Source organism: Vipera berus (assembly GCF_964194415.1).
Source record: "Vipera berus genome assembly, chromosome: 1".
In the NCBI taxonomy this organism is placed as follows: domain Eukaryota; kingdom Metazoa; phylum Chordata; class Lepidosauria; order Squamata; family Viperidae; genus Vipera; species Vipera berus.
Genome location: NC_138202.1, coordinates 49,091,300 through 49,116,564, shown reverse-complemented (window position 1 = coordinate 49,116,564; position 25,265 = coordinate 49,091,300). Strand labels below are relative to the sequence as shown.

General features: G+C 39.0%; 1 protein-coding gene across 4 annotated transcripts in view; it reads left to right on the top strand.

The window, feature by feature from the left end:
- Positions 1 to 24,828, top strand: part of NRXN3 (neurexin 3) — a gene marked incomplete at its 5' end in the record, with an annotated part of 1,312,545 nt that extends 1,287,717 nt beyond the window's left edge. For 3 of the 4 annotated variants that reach the window (XM_081316144.1, XM_081316146.1, XM_081316147.1), the window contains one exon: positions 24,523 to 24,828. In XM_081316144.1, coding sequence (XP_081172270.1) covers positions 24,523 to 24,824 — 302 coding nt within the window. In that variant the 3' untranslated portion in view covers positions 24,825 to 24,828. Of the gene's footprint in view, positions 1 to 23,898 lie in introns of all 4 variants that reach the window. The other variant, XM_081316145.1, reaches the window with a different exon arrangement.
- Positions 24,829 to 25,265: the final 437 nt, after the last annotated feature.

The window sequence follows — 25,265 nt, the reverse complement described above, 5'->3', positions numbered from 1 at the left end:
CATATCATGGGGTTATAAGAAAAGTAGCTCTCTTTATGAAGTCCTGGAAATTATAGCTCTGCAATGATAACTACAACTATATTTTTTTAGCCTCATCTGTCACTAGAAGATATATAGTGTGACAGGAAAAAAGTGACATCTGCAGTTTTTATTGAATCCTTGAGAACATCAGTAAATTCTATTGCTACATGTCTAAAATCTTAGGTCTTGTCCAGCCTAAATCACCACTATGGTGATCATTGCCATGGCTTTACACACACACACAAACACACACACACACACCATAGCTGCATGCTTAGACTTCTGGAAGTCTGGCACATTTGGAGGACACCAAGTTCAAAAGGCTGATTTAAATGATCTACAGCTAATATTTCTGTTAGGGTTTGGAAGATCAAATTTTACTAGACTGAAGTTTTCATTTATGTTCAATGTATAAGGTCATTCAGTATTCTCCATGGATAAATTAAATATCTACAAAGGTCTATGTTTGTAACCAAATTTGTTCTTTTTAAATAGTCCTTTCATTTTGCCTGAAATACTAGGCAGCATGAAAATTAGCACACTTTTGTCATTTTTCCAGGTATGCTTCTTAGTTTCTATGGTGGCCCTTAAAATAATTCTGTAAAATGAAAACTCGGCAACTCCCAATGATTTCTTAAAGCGACACTGGGAAATCTTCATCCATATAACTATTCTTAAAACATAGTTCTTTAACCACATTGTGAAAAAAGTAAAGTTCTACATTTGGGCAAGAAAAAACAAATGCACGGGTATAGTATAGGTCACAGGTCTGCAACCTGTGGCTCCGGAGCTCCCAGTCCTCTGCCATGTGCAGTCCAAAAAAAAAAAAGTGGGACTAAAAAAGAACAACCAATCAATTCAAATATGCAGGGTAGGTGCATATCTCGCCTTGTCTCCACTCTTCAGTCAAACCCTGTTCTGCACATGCACGCATGTACACGCATGCGCACACATTTTTTGTGGCTCCCAGTTTTTCCTTTTGTGAGGGAACCGGTTCCGAGTGGCTCTTACACTGTTTCAGGTTGCTGACCCCTGGTATAGGTGGTACCTTGCTCAACATAGAGCCTTGGTGGAGCAGTGGGCTAATGCCTCCTTAAGTAACACCAGCTGCCTGCAATTAGTGCAGGTTCGCATCCCACCAGGCTCAAGGTTGACTCAGCCTTCCATCCTTCCGAGGTAGGTAAAATGAGGACCCAGATTGTTGGGGGCAATAAGCTGACTTTGTAATAATGCCGCTTGGGGGTGTGTGAAAGCCCTAATAAGCAGGCATATACATAGAATGAAGGCTACTGCTAAGCTTGTAAGCCGCCCTGAGTCTTTGGAGAAGGGCAGGATATAAATGGAATTAAAATAAAAAAATAATAATAAAATAACAGTTGTCACTGTGAGAGGGATCTCAGAGTCCTAATGGACAATCACTTAAATATGAGCCAGCAGTGTGCTGCAGCTGCCAAAAAAGCCAACACAGTGCTAGGTTGCATTAACAGAGGGATAGAATCAAGATCATGTGAAGTGTTAATACCACTTTACAATGCCTTGGTAAGGCCACATTTGGAATAGTGCATCCAGTTTTGGTCATCGTGATGTAAAAAAGATGTTGAGACTCTAGAACAGACATGTCAAACACAAGGCCCGGGGGCCGGATGCGGCCCACGAAGTGGTTTCGTGTGGCCCGCGAAGCCATCCTGGAAACAGTAAGGGAATGGCCCCCTCTGTCTTGGCCCTGGCCCAGGCTGGCCGGGAGCCAATGTACAATTTCGTGGTGGTCATCTATGCTGAAATACATTCAGTCTTAGCTCCATCTGGAAACATCGAGGGACCGGCCCGTGCCGTGTCAGCCCTGCCCCATGGGCGCATGCTGGGGAGGTATCACCCTTTGTGAGGAATGAAGAAATGCACCATTGCCTGGAAGTGGTCAGCACATGGCCCTGCCTACTTTGGGCAGGCTAGGGGCTGGGCAGTGTTGTGCTTCTCTTCAGATTCATGCCACCTGGCTCAGCCTCTCAGCACTGTGAGGAGAACACCCCGCTGCCTGCCAAAACTGGGCAGGCCGGGCAGCATTACACAGGTAACATTGACTCTCACGCTGCTCATGGCAATTCCTCCCACAGAGCCCACCAAGCCGGATATGTGAAGTAGGCGAGGGCCATGTGCTGGCCACTTCCAGGCAATGGTGCATTTCTTCATTCCTCACAAAGGATGACACTTCCCCAGCTGTGTTTCTTGCCTGTTTTTCTCCCTCCCTCATCTCAAATATTTTCCCACCACTCTGTTCTTAGGAAGGAGGGAAGGAAAGAAGGAAGGAAGGAAGGAAGGAAGGAAGGAAGGAAGGAAGGAAGGAAGGGGGGGGGTCTGAGAGAAGTCCTACCTTAGTCCTGCCCTGCTGCCCTTTCAGCATCCCCTTGCCCCCTCCTCCTGGCCTATCCTGAGGGGGTCTCCCATCGTATTGCTAAGGAAGCTTTGGATACAAAGCCAGGACTCCTCACATGGAGAGGGAGTGGGCCTCCCTCTTCATTTTGCCCTCCTACCCATCATGAACAACCTGGCTAAGGAGAGCAAGCACAGCAGCAGCAACCTTGAGGAGGAGGTAAATTTAATTTAATTTAATTTAATTTATTAATATTTCTATACCGCCCTTCTCCCGAAGGACTCAGGGCGGTGTACAGGGCAGGAATAAAACACAGAGTTACAAAAATTAAAAGATAATTAAATACATTCCCATAAAAACAGTTGGTACATTAATAAAAACCCCAATAAAATGATAGTAAAAAACCCCACCAATCCCCCCTCAGGCCAGGCCGGCTTGTTCGAACAGGTATGTTTTCAGATCGCGGCGAAAGGAGCGAAGATCGGGCGCCGTCCGGAGCTCAACCGGTAACTGGTTCCATAGCTCCGGGGCGCCCACAGAGAAAGATCTCCCCCTGGGGGCCACCAATCTACATTCTCTGACCGGTGGCACCCTGAGGAGTCCCTCTCTGTGGGAACGCACAGGGCGGAGGGAAGTTGACGCCGGCAGCAGGTGTTCCCTAAGGTACTCCGGACCCCTGCCATGTAGGGCTTTAAACACCATTACTAGTACCTTGAATCTCACCCGGAAGACAATTGGCAACCAATGCAGCTCACGGAGCAGAGGTGTGACATGGGAGTATCGGGAAACTCCCAACACAACTCTCGCAGCTGCATTCTGTGCCAGTTGGAGCTTCTGGGTGGTCCTCAAGGGCAACCCCATGTAGAGAGCGTTGCAGTAGTCTAGTCGAGAGGTCACGAGCGCGTGAGTGACCGTGCATAGATCATCCCGGCTTAGATAGGGCCGCAACTGGCGCACCAGGCGAACCTGGGCGAAATCCCCCCTAGTCACAGCTCCTATGTGGTCTTCCAGAGTGAGCCGTGAATCTAGGAGGACTCCCAAGTTGCGAGCCCTATCTACGGGGGGTAATAATTTGCCCCCCATAGCGAGAGGTGGAATGTCCGAATAAACCTGGGATGAAGGTATGCAAAGCCACTCGGTCTTGTCGGGGTTGAGTTGAAGTCTGTTCCTCCCCATCCAGACCCGAACCGCCTCCAGGCAACGGGACATCACGGTGAGGGCATCACTGGGGTGGTTTGGGGTCGAAAAGAAAAGTTGGGTATCATCAGCATACTGATGATACCCAACTCCAAAACCACGAATGATCTCACCCAGTGGTTTCATATAGATGTTGAACAGGAGAGGCGAGAGGACCGACCCCTGAGGAACTCCACAAATGAGAGACCTCGCAGTCGACCTCTGCCCTCCTGCCAACACCGACTGCAAGCGTCCCTGGAGATAGGAGGAGAACCACTGTAAAACCGTGCCTCCCACTCCCAATCCCCTGAGACGCCGCAGCAAGATACCATGGTCGATGGTATCGAAAGCCGCTGAGAGGTCTAATAGGACCAGAACAGAGGAATGCCCCCTCTCCCGAGCCCTCCAGAGATCATTCACCAGCGCGACCAATGCCGTCTCCGTGCTGTACCCGGGCCTGAAACCCGATTGGTACGGGTCTAGATAATCCGCTTCATCCAGGACCAGAGGGAGCTGATGCGCCACCACACTCTCAACAACCTTCGCAAGAAAGCGAAGGTTGGAGACAGGACGAAAGTTGTTCAATACAGCTGGGTCCAAGGCAGGCTTCTTGAGGAGAGGCCTCACCACCGCCTCTTTCAAGACGGCGGGGAAGCTGCCCTCACTCAAAGAAGCCGATATAACTGCCTGGAACCAGCTGCGTGTCCTCTCCCGGGCTGCATAGACCAGCCAGGAAGGGCACGGGTCCAATAAACATGTGGTGGTGCTCAGCCTCCCCATGATCCTGTCCACTTCCTCCGGAGTCACAGAATCAAACTCCTCCCAGGTGATATCGACAAGACCGCCCGTGTCCTGCTCGACAGACTCTGCCCAGTCAGAGTCCAGACCGGTCCGAATCCGAGCGATCTTGTCCGACAGATGCTGGTTAAACTCCTTGGCACGACCCTGCAAGGGTTCCTCCCTCACCTCCTGATTCAGGAGGGAGCGAGTCACCCTAAACAGGGCGGCCGGGCGATTATCTGCGGACGCGATAAGGGTGGCGAAGTGGTTAGACCTCGCCTCCCTTATCGCAGCGAGATAAGACCTAGTATAGGTTCTTAGTCGCAATCGGTCGGATTCGGATTGGCTGGATCTCCAACCGCTCTCTAGGCCCCGTCTCCGACGCTTCATCTCCCGGAGCTCCGCGGAGAACCATGGAGCTCGACGGGATCTGCACCGGGTCAGGGGCCGCAGGGGTACAACTCGGTCAAGAGCCTCAGTGGCTGCCCTTGCAGCTGGGCACCCCCTTGGGGAAGTGGGGCTGGGCTTGGTGCCACGGGTGCTTGAGGGCTGGGCTGGGCATTTGACCTCAACGCCACTGTCCAGCCCCCTCCCCATATGGCCTGAGAGGAACAGTGAGGCTCCTCCAGGGGACCATGCCTTGGCACTTCCCTGGTCCCATCTCCTTCTTCCAGAGACCCTCAGATCTGTCCCACTCCTGCCCAGGCCCCCATAGGCACCCTTTACACGAATGATGTAGAGCTAGCCACGCCCACCCAGTAGGCTATGTGCACTTAAGCCACGCCCACCCAGTAGGCCACACCCACCCTGGCCACACCCACCTGGGCCCCTCAATGAAATTGAGTTTGACACCCCTGCTCTAGAAAGAGTACAGAGAAAAGCAACAAAGATGATTAGGGGACTGGAGGCTAAAACATATAGGTAACGGTTGCTGGAATTGGGTATGTCTAGTTTAATGAAGAGAAGGACAAGGGGTGACATGATAGCAGTGTTCCAATATCTCAGGGGCTGCCACAGAGAAGAGGGAGTCAAGCTATTTTCCAAAGCACCTAAAGGCAGAACAAGAAGCAATGGATGGAAACTAATCAAAGACAGAAGCAACTTAGAACTAAGGAGAAATTTCCTGACAGTTAGAACAATTAATCTATGGAACAACCTGCCTCTAGAAGCTGTGAAAGCTCCAACACTGGAAGTTTTTAAGAAGAGAATGGACAGCCATTTTTCTGAAATGCTATAGGGTTTTCTGCCTAGCAGGGGGTTGGATTAGATGACCTCCAAGGTCCCTTCCATCATCATCATCATAATTATCTTCAAAGGTGTTTTTCAAAAGTTCTAAAGAAGATTTTTGGATGAAAAGTGAAACATTTTCAAGGGAAAAGTCCAGTTGGCTTTTGAAAAGACCTTTGGGACAATCATGACATAGATGATTGAGAATGTCTGTAGACACATTATAGTATAGTTCTAGGTAAGGCTGGCAGAAAAATAAGCCACTTTTGGAGGGCCATATGTTTTTCATCCTTGCCTAAAAGGGTTATATTAATGGTATTTAGCCTTGTTAAAAAAATACTGATCTGTCATTAAGGAACTGAAGTGAATATGGATCAGTTTAATAAATATCTATATGAATTGTTTAGTTGTCCCTAAGGTGCTTTTCAAAAGGCAACTGGAATTTTAAATGGGTGTGGAACCTTCGTGGAACTGCTGAAAGGACTGTGTTATAGACAGGAGATATATGGTATCTTATCCCTCCCCTTCAGACCACTGATTTGAAAGAGGGATCAAAGAGGCCATATATGTTAAAATTGAAGAACCCTCTGACACCAACTGTCTCCTGTCTACAACACAGTCCTTTCAGCAGTTCCAAGAAGGTTTCACACCCATTTGCACTCTGATTCAGGTGACTTGGTGGGTACAGATAAACTCCCAAATGGCCTCGACAACTCTCAGAAAGCTAACAACTTATCTTCAGAGTGCTAATGACCAGATGATTGCAAGGAATATAAATCCTTCCATTCCCCACCATTCAGTGAGAATTGAAGAAGATTCTTGGATGAGAAGTGAAACCTCTTCAAGGAAGAACGAAGAAAGTCCAGTTGCCTTTTGAAAAGCACCTTTGGGGCAATCATGGCCTGGATGACTGAGAATCTCTTTAGATGAGTTGTTTAGTTCTTAAATATAACACAAGGCTACTGACATTGAATTGACACAGCTCAGTAGAGTATCTCTTAAGTGTCTCCAAAAGTTTCACCTATGTAGAACATATAACAGCACCCTCATCTTTTATCTGCCTCTGCTTGCATATGGTTTCAAAGGAACCTAAATTGTAGGAACCATTTTTACTTTTCATTAATATTTTTATTATCTGAATCTGCTTTAGAAGAAAGTTGTAGAAAAAACCCACAAATTTCTGAAAAGTTACATAAAGTTTGTGTGTGCGCATGTATTGGTGAAGGGGGAATACGTTTATTTGTACAACATCGTCAAGTGTTTTCACCTGAAATGCACTGGAAATAAAACAATAAAGGAAAACCAAGCTAACCAATTTCTCAATTTTGTGCAGTTAGGTGTGTTTACAAGCTTGCGGGAGAAGATGTAAACTACAGTAGGTGTTGAAGCTAAAAGGTTTTATGAATTTTGATGCTTATCTGTCTGCAAAGGAGGAAAATGGACTATCTTGCAAAAGATTTTGGAAGATAGTAGAACTAAAAGAGTGAAGAATTTAGGCAGGAATATGTGTGTGTGTGTTTGTGTGTGTGTGTATCACAGTTTATTTGAAGACTGTTTTAATACTATGTATATGCCTGTGCATATACCAACACACACACATACACACACACACACACACACACACACACACACACACAGAGAGAGAGAGAGAGAGAGAGAGAGAGAGAGAGAGAGAGAGAGAGAGAGAGAGACGCATATACATAGTATTAAAATATTAAAACAGTCTTCAAAGAAACTGTGAAATATGTTTTTTGAAAGGTTTGAAAGGTCAGAAATGAAAACTGGGCATTTACTGATTCTGTAATTGTCAAATTGTGTTGTTTCCTGTTTGGCTTAGAGATTGTAGAAATGTATTTGCTTTTTGCAATCTAAAGGATGAGAATGAGAAAAGGAGGGGGAGGAAATCACATACAAAAGTAGCCGAGTTTAACTCTTTCAGCTGAAACAGAGAAGCTAATGGATCTAATAAATGCAGCAGCTTGGGTTAGCTAGTTTGTTTCTTTAGTTATTCATTCATTAATTGATTCATTACATTTCTACAATAACCATCTCACCTAAGTGACATTAGATAGTTTACAATAAATTCTTGTAGCATGGTTTGATTAACCGGTAGATATTGTGTCCACAGCTTATTATAGTTCATTAAATGTTTTACTCCAGTCCACATGCTCTGAATTATATAAAGTGCATTTGGGGTTTTCCCAAATCCAGGCAGTCCTTCCCTTCAACTTTTGTCAAAGGCTGTTGCTGTAGTTCTTTTTCCTAGCCATTTAAGAGGAAATTATTTCAAATGTGGCTTATTCATATCTGCATGCACTGAGAGCCAGCTCTCCCTACAGAAGGTTAGGATAAGGTAATGTGTTACCTTTCAGATTCTCTAGTGTCATTTTACTTGTGTCTACCACTGAAAGTTTTGTAGACCTTAGTAACTGAGGGACTGCCACTGCCATCATGAGGCAAAGAAATATTACTCCCCTTGTTGCACATATGCCACTCTAGGCAATTTGAGCATGAAAGGTTGATATGCAATGTCACCACATTCATTCATTATTTATTTATTTATTTATTATTTTGATTTATATACCGCCCTATTCCCGTAGGACTCAGGGCGGTTTACAGGGCAATTAAAATCACACCATACAAAAATTAGAAGGCTTAAAACAGTTACCGTAATTAAAACAATTAATTAAATTTAGAGCCCAAAATTTAAAAAGTTAAAACATTAAAACCCAATTAAAACCCCTCAGTCAGAAATTATATTTCTGTCTAGAAGACCTGTATCTAGAATAACATGCATGATAGATAAGGACTTTTAACTCTGGCTAATTATTTTCTTTAAGGTATGGGACACCCACTGCAGATGAAATCAGGAGAACCATAGGTTCACACTATACATTAGGCCCCATTATCATATTTTTTAGGGATACAAAGAAGGAAACTCTGGAGATATTTGAATTAGGATTAAACACATAATTCATTAAGTGATTTTTGAAGAGGAATCTCCCTCAGTTTAGGGCTATCAGGTTTGGATTACAAATTTCAGGAGGATCACTATATGTCAGACAAGAGTTAACATATTTTCTACCATTTAACTGTTTTTTTATAGACAGATCTTGTAGCCTTATCTGAAATCACATATCTGTGACTGAATTTGGGCTGCCTAAATTAGCACTCTAGAACCATGTTTCCAAGGGACAAAGGAGTTAATGAGGAATAATTTGTTAGTGTTTTAATGTAGTTATCAGATTACTTTCCTCTGTACACCGCCCCGAGTCCCTCGGGAGAAGGGCGGTTTATAAAAACTAATAAATAAATAAATACTTTTTTATTCTGATTCTTACCACAAAGTGCAGCATAAACTTATTATTATCTCAATATTCAGGTTACACTAATTTATTTATCTCATTTTCCTTTTACCCGATCAGAGTGATGTACTCTCTTATGGTATTATCAATTTTTTTCTAATAGCTGGCAAGTTCCATCAGGATCTTCCTAGGAAGAGTTCAAGGACATTGTGTACCTAAAATTACAAAAGACTAAGAAGACTGTTCTTCATCTCCAATCTGTAAAGACTCCACACACTTTATAATCTACAACTGGACTATCTTGATTTCCTCATGTGGAGTATTTATACCTCCAAATACTGAAATTCCAAAAAAACCAAAAACCAACAATCTATAGATAGATAACCTTTTTGTTTAAGAAAGGGAAAAAAATAATTTAGAGGAGACTAATTCCGATGATTCTTCAGCTATTTCTCTGAGACTGGGCAGGATTTATCCCACAAAACAATCTTCCACATCTGAAAAATTCATTATATCATCTTCAAAGGAAACTAAAACCTAAAATTTATAGGTTCCCCATACTCATTAACAAGAGGCACAAATCTTGCTTCTAGGTCCAAATCAAAAATCAGGCAGCCTCAGATGTAAGCTCCATCATCCAAAGAGTTTTCCAAAGATTCTGACCAGTTCAAATTAAATTTTACAATTAGAGTTGATAACCACTAGTATGGAATGCTTTTGTTACATCCAGTACTATAGATCCTTTACTAAGAACACAATAATAGTCCTACTTGATCAAGCCAAACTCCATCTTTGTCCAGCCCTTTGTTTTCCACAATGACCAAGCAAATGGCACTCCATCTTAGTGTTGCTCCATTAAAACTGATATTTGGAGAATGCCTTCCACACTCATTAAGTCTAAATAGCCATATGACAGAGCTGTCTTCTATGAATATATCTGTGAAATTCTACTAATAGCTTATACATTAATAGCTATTGCCATATGTTAATTATGCATTATGTGAAGACGTAATTTTTTAAGTTGATCTAAATCTTCCAGTCAGTTTCACTAGATGATTCCTGATCCTAGTGTCTGATTTCTTTACATTCTGCATGCTTTCTCCATGCCATGGATGATTTTACACAATTCAACCCTTCCTCCTCAATTGCCTTTTTAATATGTCAAAGAGTTCTAAATCCAAAACTGATATTCTCCAAAGGTTTCAGACTATAGTTCACAGAAGTTAATAATCCAACATACAGTATCTTAAAAAATCACGACTATATTACAATGTATTATGCACTGTTTCTTTTAATAACATTTATTTCAATTTCATTATAAAATTAATGAATTAGAATACAGGTATAACAAATTAAACTATGAAATAAAGTTGAAATTCTTTAAAAAATAGATAAAGAAAAATAGTGCCTATGAGAATCTAATATTCTTTTCTATTGTAAAGATTTTACAATACATATCCCCAAAACCCACCCACCCCAAACCAACCCCCTTCCCCCCCTCCACTTCCCAGAGCTGAATACAGGGTTATAGATATAATAATCATATTCTAACTAAAATTATCCATAATATAAAATTAACCAAATTCATAATGTGCTTTAACATACAAGGTATTAAGAACATAATGATAATATCTTAAACAAAAATATAATAAATACTAACACTACAATTAATAACAATATCCCTCTAAAATCTACTCATAAGCTAAATGGAACTTTTTAGTCCCATATTTATTCTGAATATAATCTATCCATCTCCTCCAAACTGAAATATATCTTTCCTGTGAATGATCTTTCAAGTAAGCAGAAATCTTAGACATTTCTGCAAGATTCCATACTTTAAATACCCATTCTTCTATAGTAGGCAAACTATCCTTCTTCCAGTATTGTCCCACCAGTAACCGTGCTGCTGTTATCAAATTCAACATCAAATTGGTTTCTTTAACATCACAATCTACAACAATACCCAATAAAAAAAATTGTGGAGAGAACTTTATCTTTCTCTTAAAAATATTTTGAATGTTCCACCAAATTTTAACCCAAAAAGCTTTTATATTTCTACAAGTCCACCACGTATGAAAATAGGTGGCTTCTAAACTACCGCATCTCCAGCATTTAGACTGTAAATTAGGATACATATTAGACAACTCTTTGGGATCCAAATGCCATCTCTTACACTATAATAGATTGAAGTGATGAGTTTTCTGCTTCTGGTAATTAAAATTCTGATTAGAAATGCTTCACTATGAAGTTTTACTTTTTGGTAGTTATTATACACTTGTGTGTTAATAACCAGGAAGTTCAAAATGTAATGGTTATTAGTGACACAAAAGTCATTGTATAGATTATTTACACCCGATAATAATTACGATTAAAGGTTATGGGAAAATGAGAAAAGAAACATTTAACTTTTGACAGAACATACTTCTAAAATTGATTGATTGATTTGTCAAGGGGAGCTTGCACTTATCCTCAGAGAATCTTTTAAGGACAAACTGGTTAGGAAGCCAAGTAATAAAAAGACCGAAAGTCAGATCAGACCACACAGATCCTCTCTCTTTCTGTTATAGACACATACATATAGACACTTTCACAAGCTGTATTCTTATAGCACACTTAAGAATTATAAGGTTGGTGGCAGGATAGGCATATTGTGCAAATCTCAAAACCTTATAATTTAGAAAGCCAGTTCTCACAGATTCAGAGTTGGAAAACTTTTGCAGTGAGAAATGGGTTGGGTTACATAATCTTGGAAAATAGATATGTGTATTTTGGCCCTCATTTTCCAGGGAATATGTTAAGACCGGGCCCCTGTATTGTATTTTTATTTATTTTTTTCCTTACAATGGGAAAGTTGCTAATCAATTATTTAATACTGCAAAAATATTTATTTTGATCTCCAATAGTTTGGAAAAGCCCATTTTTACTCCCAGGTTCAGAAAATTCTATTACAGACATCACTTTCAGATGTATAATTAGAGGGATGGACAAAAAGTATTCTAGCAATAGAATTTAGGTGCAAAAATGCAAAAGTGAAATGCCTAAAGAGGATATGAGATAATCATTATGCCAAACCTTTGTGCTTTTTTCAGATTTTTAAAAACTCCTAAATACATTCTCAACATATGTTCAAAGAAATACTTTCCTAAATAAATGAATTTACAGAAAGCTAATATCAAATATACCTTTGTTTTACAAAATCCTAATGAGTTTTTTAAAAATACATTTGTTCACCCAGCAATGGTCTGTTAATTTGTGCCATTCACTGGAGGTAGTAGAGCAAGGACTTGATCCAGATATGTTAAAGCTATGGTGCATTGTCTTAAGTTTGAAAGCCAAAATATTTAAAGCAAGGGGAAGGTTAAAAATTTGTTTGGGATTGAATTTGCAGGATGATCAGTATTGGAGTGAACGCAATAGTATTCTATGCTTTAACATGAATTCTTTAGCTAAATCCATGGTTAACTGACTGCACTGCAGAAGCTGTAAAACAGAAATCTATTAGAAATCAGGTTAAGGCATAACTGCCCATTTGTGAAATGTCTTTAAACCAAATTAGGCCAGAGACTAAGAATCCTAGCAGGGAATAGCATCTAAGGACTTCACTTTCAGTGTGATGACAAAGAGTCATGTTATATTGTGTAAAATAATAATAGTCTCCAGTTTCCTGTATTCCAAAAGTATTTGCCAAATTACATTTCACAACTCAACTTGCTTCAGTCCCATTAACTGAATGACTCTACAGTCCATGAAGCTAACCCAGCCAGGTTTTCTTGTCTTGGTTGAACTGTTACAGATTGTAATTTAATCCCTGTATGAAAATAAAGATCTAAAACACACCTCCAGTAGATGCAGAGGTCAATCTGCCATGCATGGCCATCTTAATGGCCAAAATAGCCTAACACTTCTACCCTTCCTTGGAGATGTGCTAATTTCTATCCAATTCCACCCTTCCCATTCTCAACCAGACTGGGACACTTTTTTCAGTAAAATATCCAAGAATCTGTTAGGGGACATCTTACACTGGTATTTACTGTACCTGGATTTTTAAGTCTATCCCCTTGGCAATTGCCTTTGCTTTTTTCTGTGGGGTATGAAAGTACAGTGGACCTGGCTTTGAAAGCTGGCCAATAAACTGAGCTTTTTAAATTCTTTGTTGCATATTCCTATGCATAAGGCTACCGCCCTCCATTGGCTTTTAAAATTTACGAAGATCAAGGGTTTATTAAGATGATGCTAATTAACAGCACCTCTTTATAATATTGAAAAGACTCAACCCTGCAGTCCTCCTGTTGTACTGCCTGAATTTGTGACCAGAATCTGCACGTACTGACAATTGTATTTCTTTATTGTCTCGCAAATTATGCATTTGTTGATTGGGACTAATTTGCAAACTTCCTATACTCTGGGGAGATTTAATACTTTGAGCTTCCCCAGTGGATAATACTTTATACTCCACCATACATAGATTAACAAGCTGCAGCTGCATTTGAGATTTCTTACATAACTAAGATCTAAGTCTATGCATGCTTATATGAAAGCAATCACAATTGTCTCTTATGAAATTTCTCAGGAAATTTACAAAGTATTAAACTGTATGTGTCTTGCCATGAAAAAAAATTAGTAATAACTATCACTAGTGGTAACAATCATTCCTAAAGAATAATCTTCCTTAGCCAGATGTCTTCTGGATATCTTGAGAAAGGCTTCCAAAAGACTATCCTTCTAGTAAAGTGTTCTTGTTTATTGAATTTTGTTTTTTGACAAAATTCAACCAATCCATCAATGAGGACTGTAAGTTTGGGTCATACGGCTCTGACGCCCAAGAGTTGTGTTATAAAGAGTTGCAAACCGATTTTCTACTGCTGTCTCCAATGTCCATCTTACCTTTTTGCCCTTAGTATCTTTCCCATAGCTTGTGCAATGCCCTCTGGAATGTGCTTTGCCCCTATTGGACAGTTGTGGAATGACATGCAAGCAAATGCTCTCTACCTTGAATTCGCCTCATTTGCTAACCTTTCTTTTCCTTTCCTCCTCATCTACTCCTAGCTTGCTGTTGTTTCTTCTACTTTCCCTAAATGCAACTTACTTTAAGCATGCATTATTATTAACATCCTACAATAAAATTAAGCTATTTAATAATCCATGTGTCAATTTTAGCTAGTTTCTTACATATTTTCCTATGTCTGTTTATGGCGTACATCCAGACTGCACGTTCTCCCCAATAATAATTTATTTTGCTTTTTGAAAATAATGACAAAAAGTTTTTTTTTTTCAAAATAAAACTAAAAAAAAGCAAATGTAAAACAAAGGGATGGTTTTTAGTGGCCTCTTTCCTGCCAAATGTTTTAATGGAAAAAAGGGACTTAAAAACATTTTTAAAAATGAGAAAGAATTTGAGACGATAAAAGTGTCCCTAGACTGCCTTGTCTGTTCCTTTTTGGTGTGTGCATCTGGTATATTCATCTCTGAAAGTGTGTGGATTTTTTTTTAACCAGTAATCAAATGAAAATATTTAAACCCAAGCAGTTGTTCTCGTCTTTCTTCTTGCTGGGAATAAATTGCTCTTTTTTTAAGTATTCCTATTTTGATGTCTTTTCTTTTCAAATGTTGGATTTCTATCTTAGATTTGGTTTGTTCCAATCTGACAACATAAACATTATTGAATTGATTTCTAATTTTTTTTCTTCTGCCTTTCTCTTTAAATAAGGGACTACCTCAACTGCAGAACTCTTTAAAGGAAGAAAAAATAATAATTTTTTAAAGTATAATTTTAGCTTCAATTAGATATGAGATTGGGATAAGGTTAGAAATAAAAATGACAAAAATCCCTATAATATTGAATTAGCTTGTCTGAATATACTGGGAACTCCCATCCCTCAAACTGAATGAAAACGTTGATATTAATGATTGGAGGAAAACATTCTTGAGACAAAGAATGAGCAGAGCTGCAGTTGAAGTGGCTCCCCTTCCTATGCATAAATTATATTTTCTTTTTCAATCTGATGATTAGATTTAATTTGTATATTTTACTGTTTTTTAAATAGGGAAGTGTTTGAATTGTTCTTATAATTTGAGAACTTTAATGAAACTGTTATAGTTATTAATTATAATTATATTTCTTAGTAAATTTTGCATGTTGAAGAAGTTGCAGCTTAGGGTTTGTGAGATTGTCAATGTTAGAGTTCTGTTCTTTCTTTTTGTTGATGGGCATGAATATGCTCATTTGTTTTTGTATATTGCCCATCCCTTCCTTACAGCCAGAAGCTCTAATGCTGCTAGATCACTTCGTTCTGCACTTACATGGACATGGCAACTGACTTACACATTCACCCCCATCATCTTCATCTGTGTAGTACACTCATAGATTGTATACCCCTACTTCATTCTCCTGAGGCATCTTTTCTTCCCACAACTCCCCCCTCACTTCCCCACCTCCCTCTCTTTAGCATTGTTTCAAATTTTATGTGCAGTCATCCATTCCTTAAAACACTCACACTCCAAATTATAGGGAAAAATAAAAGATTTTTCTTTTAAAAAAATGAATAGAAAAAAAGAAAGAAAGAAAGAAAGAAAGAAAGAAAGAAAGAAAGAAAGAAAGAAAGAAAGAAAGAAAGAAAGAAAGAAAGAAAGAAAGAAAGAAAGGGTAAATGAGTCAATCTCAATTCCCACTGAGGATGTGATCCACTGAGCACTGCTTTTAAGTAAGTTCTATTGATGTTGGATGCATGGGAGCAGTAATTGGGAAAATATGCCTCAATCTACTGAGGTAAAAGTAAACACTAATTTGGTAACAAAACATAATATAGGTTTTTAAAACGCAATCATAACAGAACTATTTTTTTTTAAAAAAGGGAAAATTCTGACAATTTTCAAGAATACATAAAAAACCCAAATAAATAAGAAAAACAGTAAGAAAAAAAATGTTCCAATTTCTTATAATTCAGGATTTTTTTTTCTTTTCATGTTACGTGGTGTGGATGTATGTGTTGTTGCTTCCCTTATCATCCTTTGTTGTATATAATTATTATACTTTAAAATAATGAAAATAATAATTTTGAACAAAAACGTTTTTTTAAAAAATAAAAAAAACAATAATAAAATAAAAAAAAGTTTCTCGAATGTGGCAATTCTGCTTATCCAAGAACATTCTTACACAACTTTCTTTTATAAATTTTTCTTTCATGCCAAAAAACATGCGGGCAATTTGTTGATGTAAGTTGACAATATGAAATCAATGTGGTATGATGCTTTTTTTTTACTATTTCATGTGTATTTTCAGTTTTGTTTTTTAGCAATCACATTTTTTACTTTTTCTTCAACAATTTTCATTTTCAATTTTCTTGGTTTCCCCCTCCCCTTTTTTAAATACAGTGACTTACTTGTTCTTGTCACTTTTCATTCCAATTTTTTTCCACTTTTGTGTGTATTTTATTTTTCCATTATTTTTCAGTATATAATTGGTTCTGGTTCCAAAGTTATACTTAATTGTTACAAAATGTTTGTTTTAACATTGGCTTTTATGATCTGCATTCAATGTGTACTGTTGATAATTATATGCTTGTGTTTTTGTAGGACGGTAACACAATCAGTTATATTTTCCTACCCTAGCATTATTCTTCTTTTCTATTATCTCTTATTTCTTTTATATGTTGGGATAGATATTCAAAAAAAGAAGAAAGGAGATTACTTACATTGGCTCCCAAAAACATGTGCTTTTTTGAAAAGTATAGCTATCACATTCCTTTTCTTTTGTTTTGTTTTTTTTGGTCAAGAAGATACTCTCAGATGCACTTTTGGTCCAGTTTCCTATGCTATAAACATTCTACTTTTCTGCTTAGATGTCTGAAAAGGAAAAAAAAAAGTATAAGTTACTTTTGTGAAAATGAAAGAGATTTTTAAATGATCCGAAGAATAGCATGCAGACAAATACAATAAGGAACTCTAGCTCAAGAATAAATGATAATTACTTGGAAAATGGAATTCACCTGGCTCGCTAAACTGCAACTACTGTACATAAAGTCCTTTTAAAAAGAATGGAAGGAAAGAAGAAATAAAATGATGACATCTAAGAAAAAGAAACAGATCAAAGGCTACCTTTTCAGTTTAGCTTCTAGGCCTGTACGGTATAATCTCTCTATTACAGAAGTCTGCACAGTTGTGTTGGTAGGATACTAAGGAAGATCTTTCTTTTCCAAACTGACCACCAAAAAGCAGGCAGAATCAACTAAGTGGCATTTAAAATTTGCTGTCTTGAATGCTCTGTGGACAATGCTCCAGTAATAGTAGCCATGAGACAGCATCTAAGAACTAGGAACAGGTGACTTTCAGTAGGGCCCGCATCCATTGCAATGTCTTTCTCATCATCCTTCACCTCATATTCTATTTCTTGGGCTGTATTAGGATCAGCTGACTATCCATAAAGGTAGCTCTTACTGTTAAAGAACCCAAACTATCTTGAATCTGATGCTTCCACTCACCTCATTTTTAATTGAACTGTAGCATTTGGCCTTATGTTAACATTGATATTTTAGTGTATATAATTTTTATATTTTATAATTGTAAGCCTCCCAGAGTTACCTCGTGGTAAGATGGGTGGCCAATAAATTTTGTAATAAATAAATAAATAAACAAATAAATTTTAAAAATGCCTTCTTGAGTAAAGAAATGTAAAGAGTTGAACAATCTTAGTTGTTCATGCTAAATTATTGTTCCAGTCGGGATCCAGTTTTGCTGTTCTGACAAATCAAACATTATCTGATTAGATCTGAGTTACCTTCTCTCAGAGTTGCATATTTTAACGTATCTGCACTAAGAACAAAAGGAGGACATTTACAATTTCATTCTGCATTTAGATGCACATCAACTTTATATTAGAGTTCTTGCAAGGAAGGGCATATGAGACCAAATAACAGGAAAATTGAAACCTCCATGGAAATAGGACAGATTGGCATATCCTAAACAAAATCCCTTAGTAATGGTCCAGAAATATATATTTGTTTAAAAGTCCAGACAAGGGCATATAAAGTCAATCGAACTACAAAGTTCTTTTGCTTCTAGTTTCATTCTTTTTGCTGCTTTTTAGAGTGGCCTCTTTCTAAACGAGATTCAACACTTTTGCAATCTTTGCAAAAGCTTTTGCATAGAGCTTATATGGTGGTAGCTTTCTTCGTGAGAGAATCATCAGTGGATTTCTTTTGCTGTCAGGCTGTCAGGTGAGGCTTTCCACAATGGAAGAGAAAAGCCCATTCCTTGTGGGATAAGTTGTCAGCTTTAATTAATTAAGCTTGGAAAGAGATAAGGGAATATTAAAAATACTTAACTGCTAATGCAGGTTCTTATCAGCATCAGGTTTCCAGAAGCAAAAGGTGGCATTGTGGCTTTGAATATTTTATCCTCTTAGCACATAAAGAGCTGACAAAAAAAAAACCTCTTGGAGGACTTTAAAAATGCCCTATACATTTTCTTTTTTTCCTGAAAGGAGGTTGAAAGAAAGGAATGCAAGTATAAACTTTCATGTTTTTCTCTTTTAAAAGGGAAATTAATGTTTCTAGCATTTTTTCCCCCAAAGCAGAATCTTTTTCTCCTAAAAGTTTATTTGAACTGTAGTGAAAAGAAGTAAATTTGTGCAATTCACTTCAGCTAACATTTAAATTTTTTCTACTTCATTTGGAAAAACAGAAGGAATGTTATGTGTCCCTGTATATATTTATCACCATGCTTTACAGGAGACCTTATTGTTACAGTTGTCACTGTCTCTTCCTCCTGACGAATCATAAGACTGTCTTTCTCAGAAAAGTGAAAAATAAGAAGATTCTCTAATTATCCCTCCATTGTTTTCTCCTCTCAATCTATTGCCTGTCATTTGGTGCTCTATGCATTCCTGATCTGCCCACAAACTCTATTCAGTTCAGAAAGGCTCTCATTAAATTTTCAACACTCCATCTTTTCCAGTGTCAAAAAGGCCCTTACTGGAGATCAGCTCAAGAGGCATGAATTATATATCTATAAATATACCCATAAAACAAAATAGAGGGTAGCCTTCAAAGCAAAAATAGACTTTTTATTTCCCCAGTGATATTGCTAATTTAAGGGAAAGCCCAACTCTATCAAGCAAATGCCCCAGATTTTAAAATACTAACTTTAAGAAATATGGAGTGTTGATTTCAAGAAGAAAAAGGGAAGCAATTTTCACAGGAGCTCTTGGATGTTTGTGTTTCTAAAGATACCATTTGTCACCAGACACACCTCAATCCTCTCAGAATGGCTTCTTCATTGTATCTGTTTTATTTTTATCTGGACAAACAGAAGGTGATTTGGCATCATGAATGCAACAGAAGCCATTATAAGTGCTGCATTCTCTTTCATCCCACCACACTTTATTGTCAGCACAAACTACTTCAATAAATGTGTGTGGCCTTCTGCTGGAAGCAAAAACTATCTAGAGAAAAGGAGGAGGCCAATTTATTAGGTTGAGCTTTGTCTAGGTAGAACAATGCCTAGAAGTTTAAACAAACTAAATTTAGGACAGATGCAGATAGAGGGCTTGTCGCCACTTATATCACAGTGCCAACATGCCCTGGCAGTGTGCTTTCTCTATTTTGCTCTTGGTTTCATTGTCCTGAGTTCCTCTCAGTCCTTTGAGGTAGTCCAGCAGGAAGCCAAAATTGTTAGTACAGTTTATGCAAGTCTGAAAGCATTTTCCCCCTCCCTTCCATTATTTCTACAAACTAGGGAGTATCTCTTTTGAGATTCTTTCTTTACTCCCATCCCTCCTTGGAGTCAGATTTCATATTTCAGGCCAAAGTTATTGTAGCCCATTACAGTTTCCCACCCATCATGAAAATCTCTTTTATGGCCCCTGCCTTTGCTGCTATGAGGTGTAAAATTACTTTGTAAAATTACTTTTAGAAAGTATTTCTATAGATTAGTGCAACTCCAACACTCCCCCCACCACTACTCCAAATTGAATTATTATAAAACTGACCCCTCTTTAGCCTATCAAGCTAGTTCTCTGACTATAAGCATTAATGTCAACATAAAAGAAAAATAAGCTATTAATAATATAGTAAACTGAAATGAAAGTAACTGTTAAAATGGAAATTCTGATTTTTAGATCAGAATCTTGAGTAACCCTGTGATTAGGAAGAGAAATATCCATGCATCTTAATGCAAAATAGCCAAGATTTCCAGACTCTACTCAGTCTGAAAAAGAAGAGTTGTCTTTCCCACCAGCCTTGGGTGGATTTAGTGCATCACCAGCTGTGCACTAAATCCTTTATAAAAATCAGAAAGTTTCTTAACAAAGGCACTTCAGATGCTTTAGACAGACAATTAAGAACTCACAATCTTAAAACTTCAATCTAAGTCACAGATGGTATAATTATGGAGAGATAAATGCCATTATATAATGCTAGCTAAATTGCATTTTCAACAGACCTTGAATAATGCTTGGAAACTTTCAGGAGTCAAAATATTGCGTGATTCCATGTTAACCTTCCAAAAAAAAAAGTCTGTATATATATCTAAGGATCTTAACAAGTGAGGGTACCAAGTTGACTTTTTCTAGCTCTGGAAGCTAAGCAGACACAGATTAGTGCATAGGATGGGAAACTCCCAGGGCTGTAGACTAGACTGAAAAAATGAAAAACATTTCAGGAAACAATAGCAAGCCTCCTTGAAGTGCTATAGAATATGAGAAAACTACATGAACAGATTTATGAATTCATCAGCAGTGAATCTCAAATGAAAGAAAACTACTTTTTGGCAAACTGAGAACGTTTGTCAGTTCTTAACAATAGACTAAATATCTGTGCAGCAATAAAAATCAAAAAGAGATAATAATATGTTGAAACAATAGCAGCAATTAAATAAAATAATTGCTTGGTACAGGAAGATTTAAACAAGGACCTCCACTGCTAAGAACTAAGCTTTTCCAGCAGTTCCAAAATAGCTTCTTTGCATATGATTACTGCATTTTCAGCAAGAAAATATGCTTTCTCTTCTGGAAACAATAGCATTTGCTTTATAGATTATTTCTAGTTGGATTTAAATATTTTGAACTAGGAGGGCTCAGTTATGTACTGAATGATATACTTGGTATATCTCCTTCCCTCCCAAAGAACAATGTTATGTAAATCATGTCATTACTGTAAAGGTAAAGGTAAAGGTTCCCCCGCACTTGCGTGCTAGTCGTTTCCGACTCTAGGGGCCGGTGCTCATCTCCGTTTCAAAGCCGAAGAGCCAGCGCTTGTCCGAAGACGTCTCCGTGGTCATGTGGCTGGCATGACTAGACGCCAAAGGCGCACGGAACGCTGTTACCTTCCCACCGTAGTGGTCCCTATTTTTCTACTTGCATTTTTTACGTGCTTTCGAACTGCTAGGTTGGCAGAAGCTGGGACGAGTAACAGGCGCTCACTCTGTTACGCGGCACTCGGGATTCGACCCGCCAAACTGCCGACCTTCCGATCGACAAGCTCAGCGTCCTAACCCACTGAGCCACCGCGTCCCTTATATGTCACTACTGTACACCCAACCAATTAAGGTTACTAAGAACATAGTGGCTTTGAATCAGTGGAGCAAGTTAATTGAGAATAACTTAACATACATTTGTTTCAGTTGAATTTTACTGATGATACTAGGTTGGGGTTCCAATTTGTATTGGTTACAAGTATTTCAAATTAAGATCCTGTTGCTTGGTCAAAGGTTTTGCGCAAATCAAGACATAATGCATCAGGTAATCACAATATAAGGTTCTTTCAGATCAATCCCTTTTTATTATTCCCTGGAAGCTCTTTTTTCCTTTTTTTTGGCCCATCTTTCTTAAATCCATTTTCCAGGATTTATCAGGCTATTTCACAAAAGTATGGTCAGACAATTGAGTTCCTTTAATTCCTTAGGTTGCAGTTCATCCTGGAGATTTAAATTAGTTTGAAGTATATAGTATTGTTGCTTATTTTTCTGTCACTCTTAAGTATCAGTCCTGCTCCTTTACTCTTCTTACAATTTCATGGCAGTACACCTATTCTCTTCTTCAATAAGAATATCCAACAAATATACAACATATCCAATAAATTCTAGGCAGCCCTGATTGTGAAAGCAGAAACAGTGATGGTAGAAGAATTTCCATTTGGCTAAATAGAGCATTTTTAAATGGATGCAGCCTTCCATGGTCTTAGGAGATCTGAATGGACATTTTATTTGGCTCATTGCAGTTATTTGAGAATAGAGAATAAAGAATAGAATAGAGCTGGAAGGGACCTTGGAGATCTTCTAGTCCAGCCCCTTGTTCAAGCAGGAGATCCTATACCATTTCAGACAAGTGACTGTCTAGTCTCTTCTTAAAAACCTCCAATGATGGAGCGCCCACAATTTCTGAAGGCAAGTTGTTCCACTGGTTAAGTATCCTCACTGTCAGGAAGTTTCTTCTTAATTCTAAGTTGCTGCTCTCTTTGATCAGTTTCCAAGCATTGTTTCTTGTCCTGCCTTTGGGTGCTTTGGAGAATAACTTGACTCCCTCTTCTTTGTGGCATCCCCTCAAATACTGGAATACTCCAATCATGTCACTCCTGTTTCTTCTTTTCTTTAGAGTAGCCAAACCCATGTCCTGCAGCCATTCTTCATATGTTTTAGTCTCCAGGTCTTGGATCATTTTAGTTGCTCTTCTCTGAACTTTTTCCAAAGTCTCAACATCCTTTTTGTAGCATGGTGACCAAAATTGCTTGCAGTATTTCAGGTGTGGTCTTACTAGGGTTTTATAAACCGTTACTAATACTTCGTGTGATCTTGATTCTGTGCCTCTGTTTATACAACCCAGGATTGTATTAGCTTTTTTGGCTGCTGCTGCACACTGCTGGCTCATAGTCAAGTGATCGTCCAGTAGGACTCCAAGGTCTCTCTCAGTTTCTGTTTTTGAGCCAGGTCTCACCTAATTTGTATTTATACTTTTGATTTTTTCCTGCCTAAATGTAAAACTTTGCTTTTCTCCACATTAAAATTCATTTTGTTGGATAGGACCCATTGTTCAAGTTTGTCAAGATCTTTTTGGATCCTATTTGAATTAAACACCAATCTTAAAATGCATCTGATTGATATATTTTTGTTTGCTTCCTTCACTTGATTGATTCTGAATTTTTTAAAGTGGATAGCCTTTAAATGGCCCAAGTTGCTAATATAGTTAAATTAACTTGGAAGTTAACAGGGCTCATTAATGTTTGGACTGGGATCTTTTGGGATTCCAAAGGCTGTTGGCTAGACAAAAGAAATCAACAGGTATGCCAAATAGGCCAATAACAAACCTCTTCTGTAATGCTGATAGTAAATTGCATAGATATGAAGTCTCCAAGAGGTTAGCGTGAGTGGAGGGAGATTTTACTTTTAAAATATTTCATATGTTATGAATTAAAACAAAAGAGTGAACATATTTCTAACAAACTAGCTATTATAATGAAACATGCAGTTACTGAAAATTCTTCAAATATTACAGTGAACAGAAGAAATGTATGATATTAGAATTCGGCAAGTCACTCTGAGAGTATCTTCAACAACCAAATTATATATATCCTGTATTTGAAAAGTTCAAAGAGGAGGGATTCTGCACACAAATATGTGGGGGGGAGGTGTAGGTTTACAAACATGTAGAGCAGGGGTCCCCAACCCTGGTCCCTGGACTGGTACTGGTCCTTGGCCTGACAAGAATTGGGCTGTGCAAGCAGCAGTTGAGTGAGCAAAGTTTTATCTGCACATGCACAGGATGTAGGTTACGTGGAAAACCATCCCCCCTCCAGTCCATGGAAAAATTGTCTTCCATGAAACTGGTCCCTGTAGTGCCAGTAAGGTTGGGGACCACTGATTTAGAGTCCTGTTGATAGACTTAACAGCTTAAAAACTGCTAGTTTCATGCAGCTGCCCACATACATGTGCAGGTTTATACACTCAGCCTTTGAGACAGATGAGCTGAATATCACATCTCGCATTGCATTCAAGATGAACTAACCTTTTCCTTTTTTCTTTTCTTCTGTCCAGGAGGTGAATTAGTTATCCCTCTTCTTGTAGAAGACCCTTTAGATATCCCTCCTATTACTACTCGTGCACCTTTCATTACACTCCCCACTACCTTCCGTCCCCTCCTCACCATTATTGAGACCACCAAAGATTCCCTGTCCATGACCTCTGAGGCGGGGTTACCTTGCTTGTCGGACCAAGGCAGCGATGGTTGTGATGATGATGGCTTGGTGATATCTGGGTATGGCTCAGGGGAAACCTTTGACTCTAACCTACCCCCTACTGATGATGAAGATTTTTACACCACCTTCTCCTTGGTAACAGATAAAAGTCTTTCCACTTCAATCTTCGAAGGTGGCTACAAAGCACACGCACCCAAGTGGGAAGCCAAGGACTTTAGACCTAACAAAGTCTCCGAAACTGGTAGGACTACTATCACAGCTTTGTCCCCTGAGCTGATCCGCTCCACAGCTTCGTCCTCGACTGGGATGGTGCCCAAATTGCCAGCTGGCAACATGAATAACCGTGACCTCAAACCCCAGCCTGATATAGTCTTGCTTCCGTTGCCCACTGCCTATGAGCTAGACAGCACAAAACTGAAGAGCCCGCTAATAACTTCCCCCATGTTCCGTAATGTGCCCACAGCAAACCCCACGGAGCCAGGAATCAGACGGGTTCCGGGGGCCTCAGAGGTGGTCCGTGAGTCGAGCAGCACAACGGGAATGGTCGTCGGCATTGTAGCTGCTGCTGCCCTCTGCATCCTGATCCTCCTATATGCCATGTACAAGTACAGGAACAGGGACGAAGGGTCCTATCAGGTGGATGAGACGCGTAACTACATCAGCAACTCAGCCCAGAGCAATGGCACGCTCATGAAGGAGAAGCAGCAGAGTTCAAAGAGCGGCCACAAGAAACAGAAAAACAAGGACAAAGAATATTATGTGTAAAAAAACAAAACAAAAAATATTTATATATAAATATATAAATATTGAATGAGCTATAACTGAACCAAAACTGTTGCAGCCAACGAGATTGGGAGAAACCGTCTGCGGTTTGAGACCAATGTTGAGCATAAACATTTCAGTCGTTGACTGCTAAGTTTTCAAATCACTGCTTGGAGTCCCCAAACTCTGCCCTCCTGTATTATAAAGCACATATAGTGTTCAGAAGAAGGCCTCCCCAGCATATCCATGTTGGCAGACTTAAAAGCCTTCCGAGTTCCTCCTCAGCTGAACTGTTCTGCAAGGGCAGAAGACTTCATGGCTTACTTGTTTCGTATCTCCAAGTGAGTCTTTAATGATGTTCACAATCTTTGACTGTACGCTATTTTTTTTTTCAGTTTATTATTTTAAAAAATAACAAAAAAAACAAAAAGAAAAAAAGTGGAA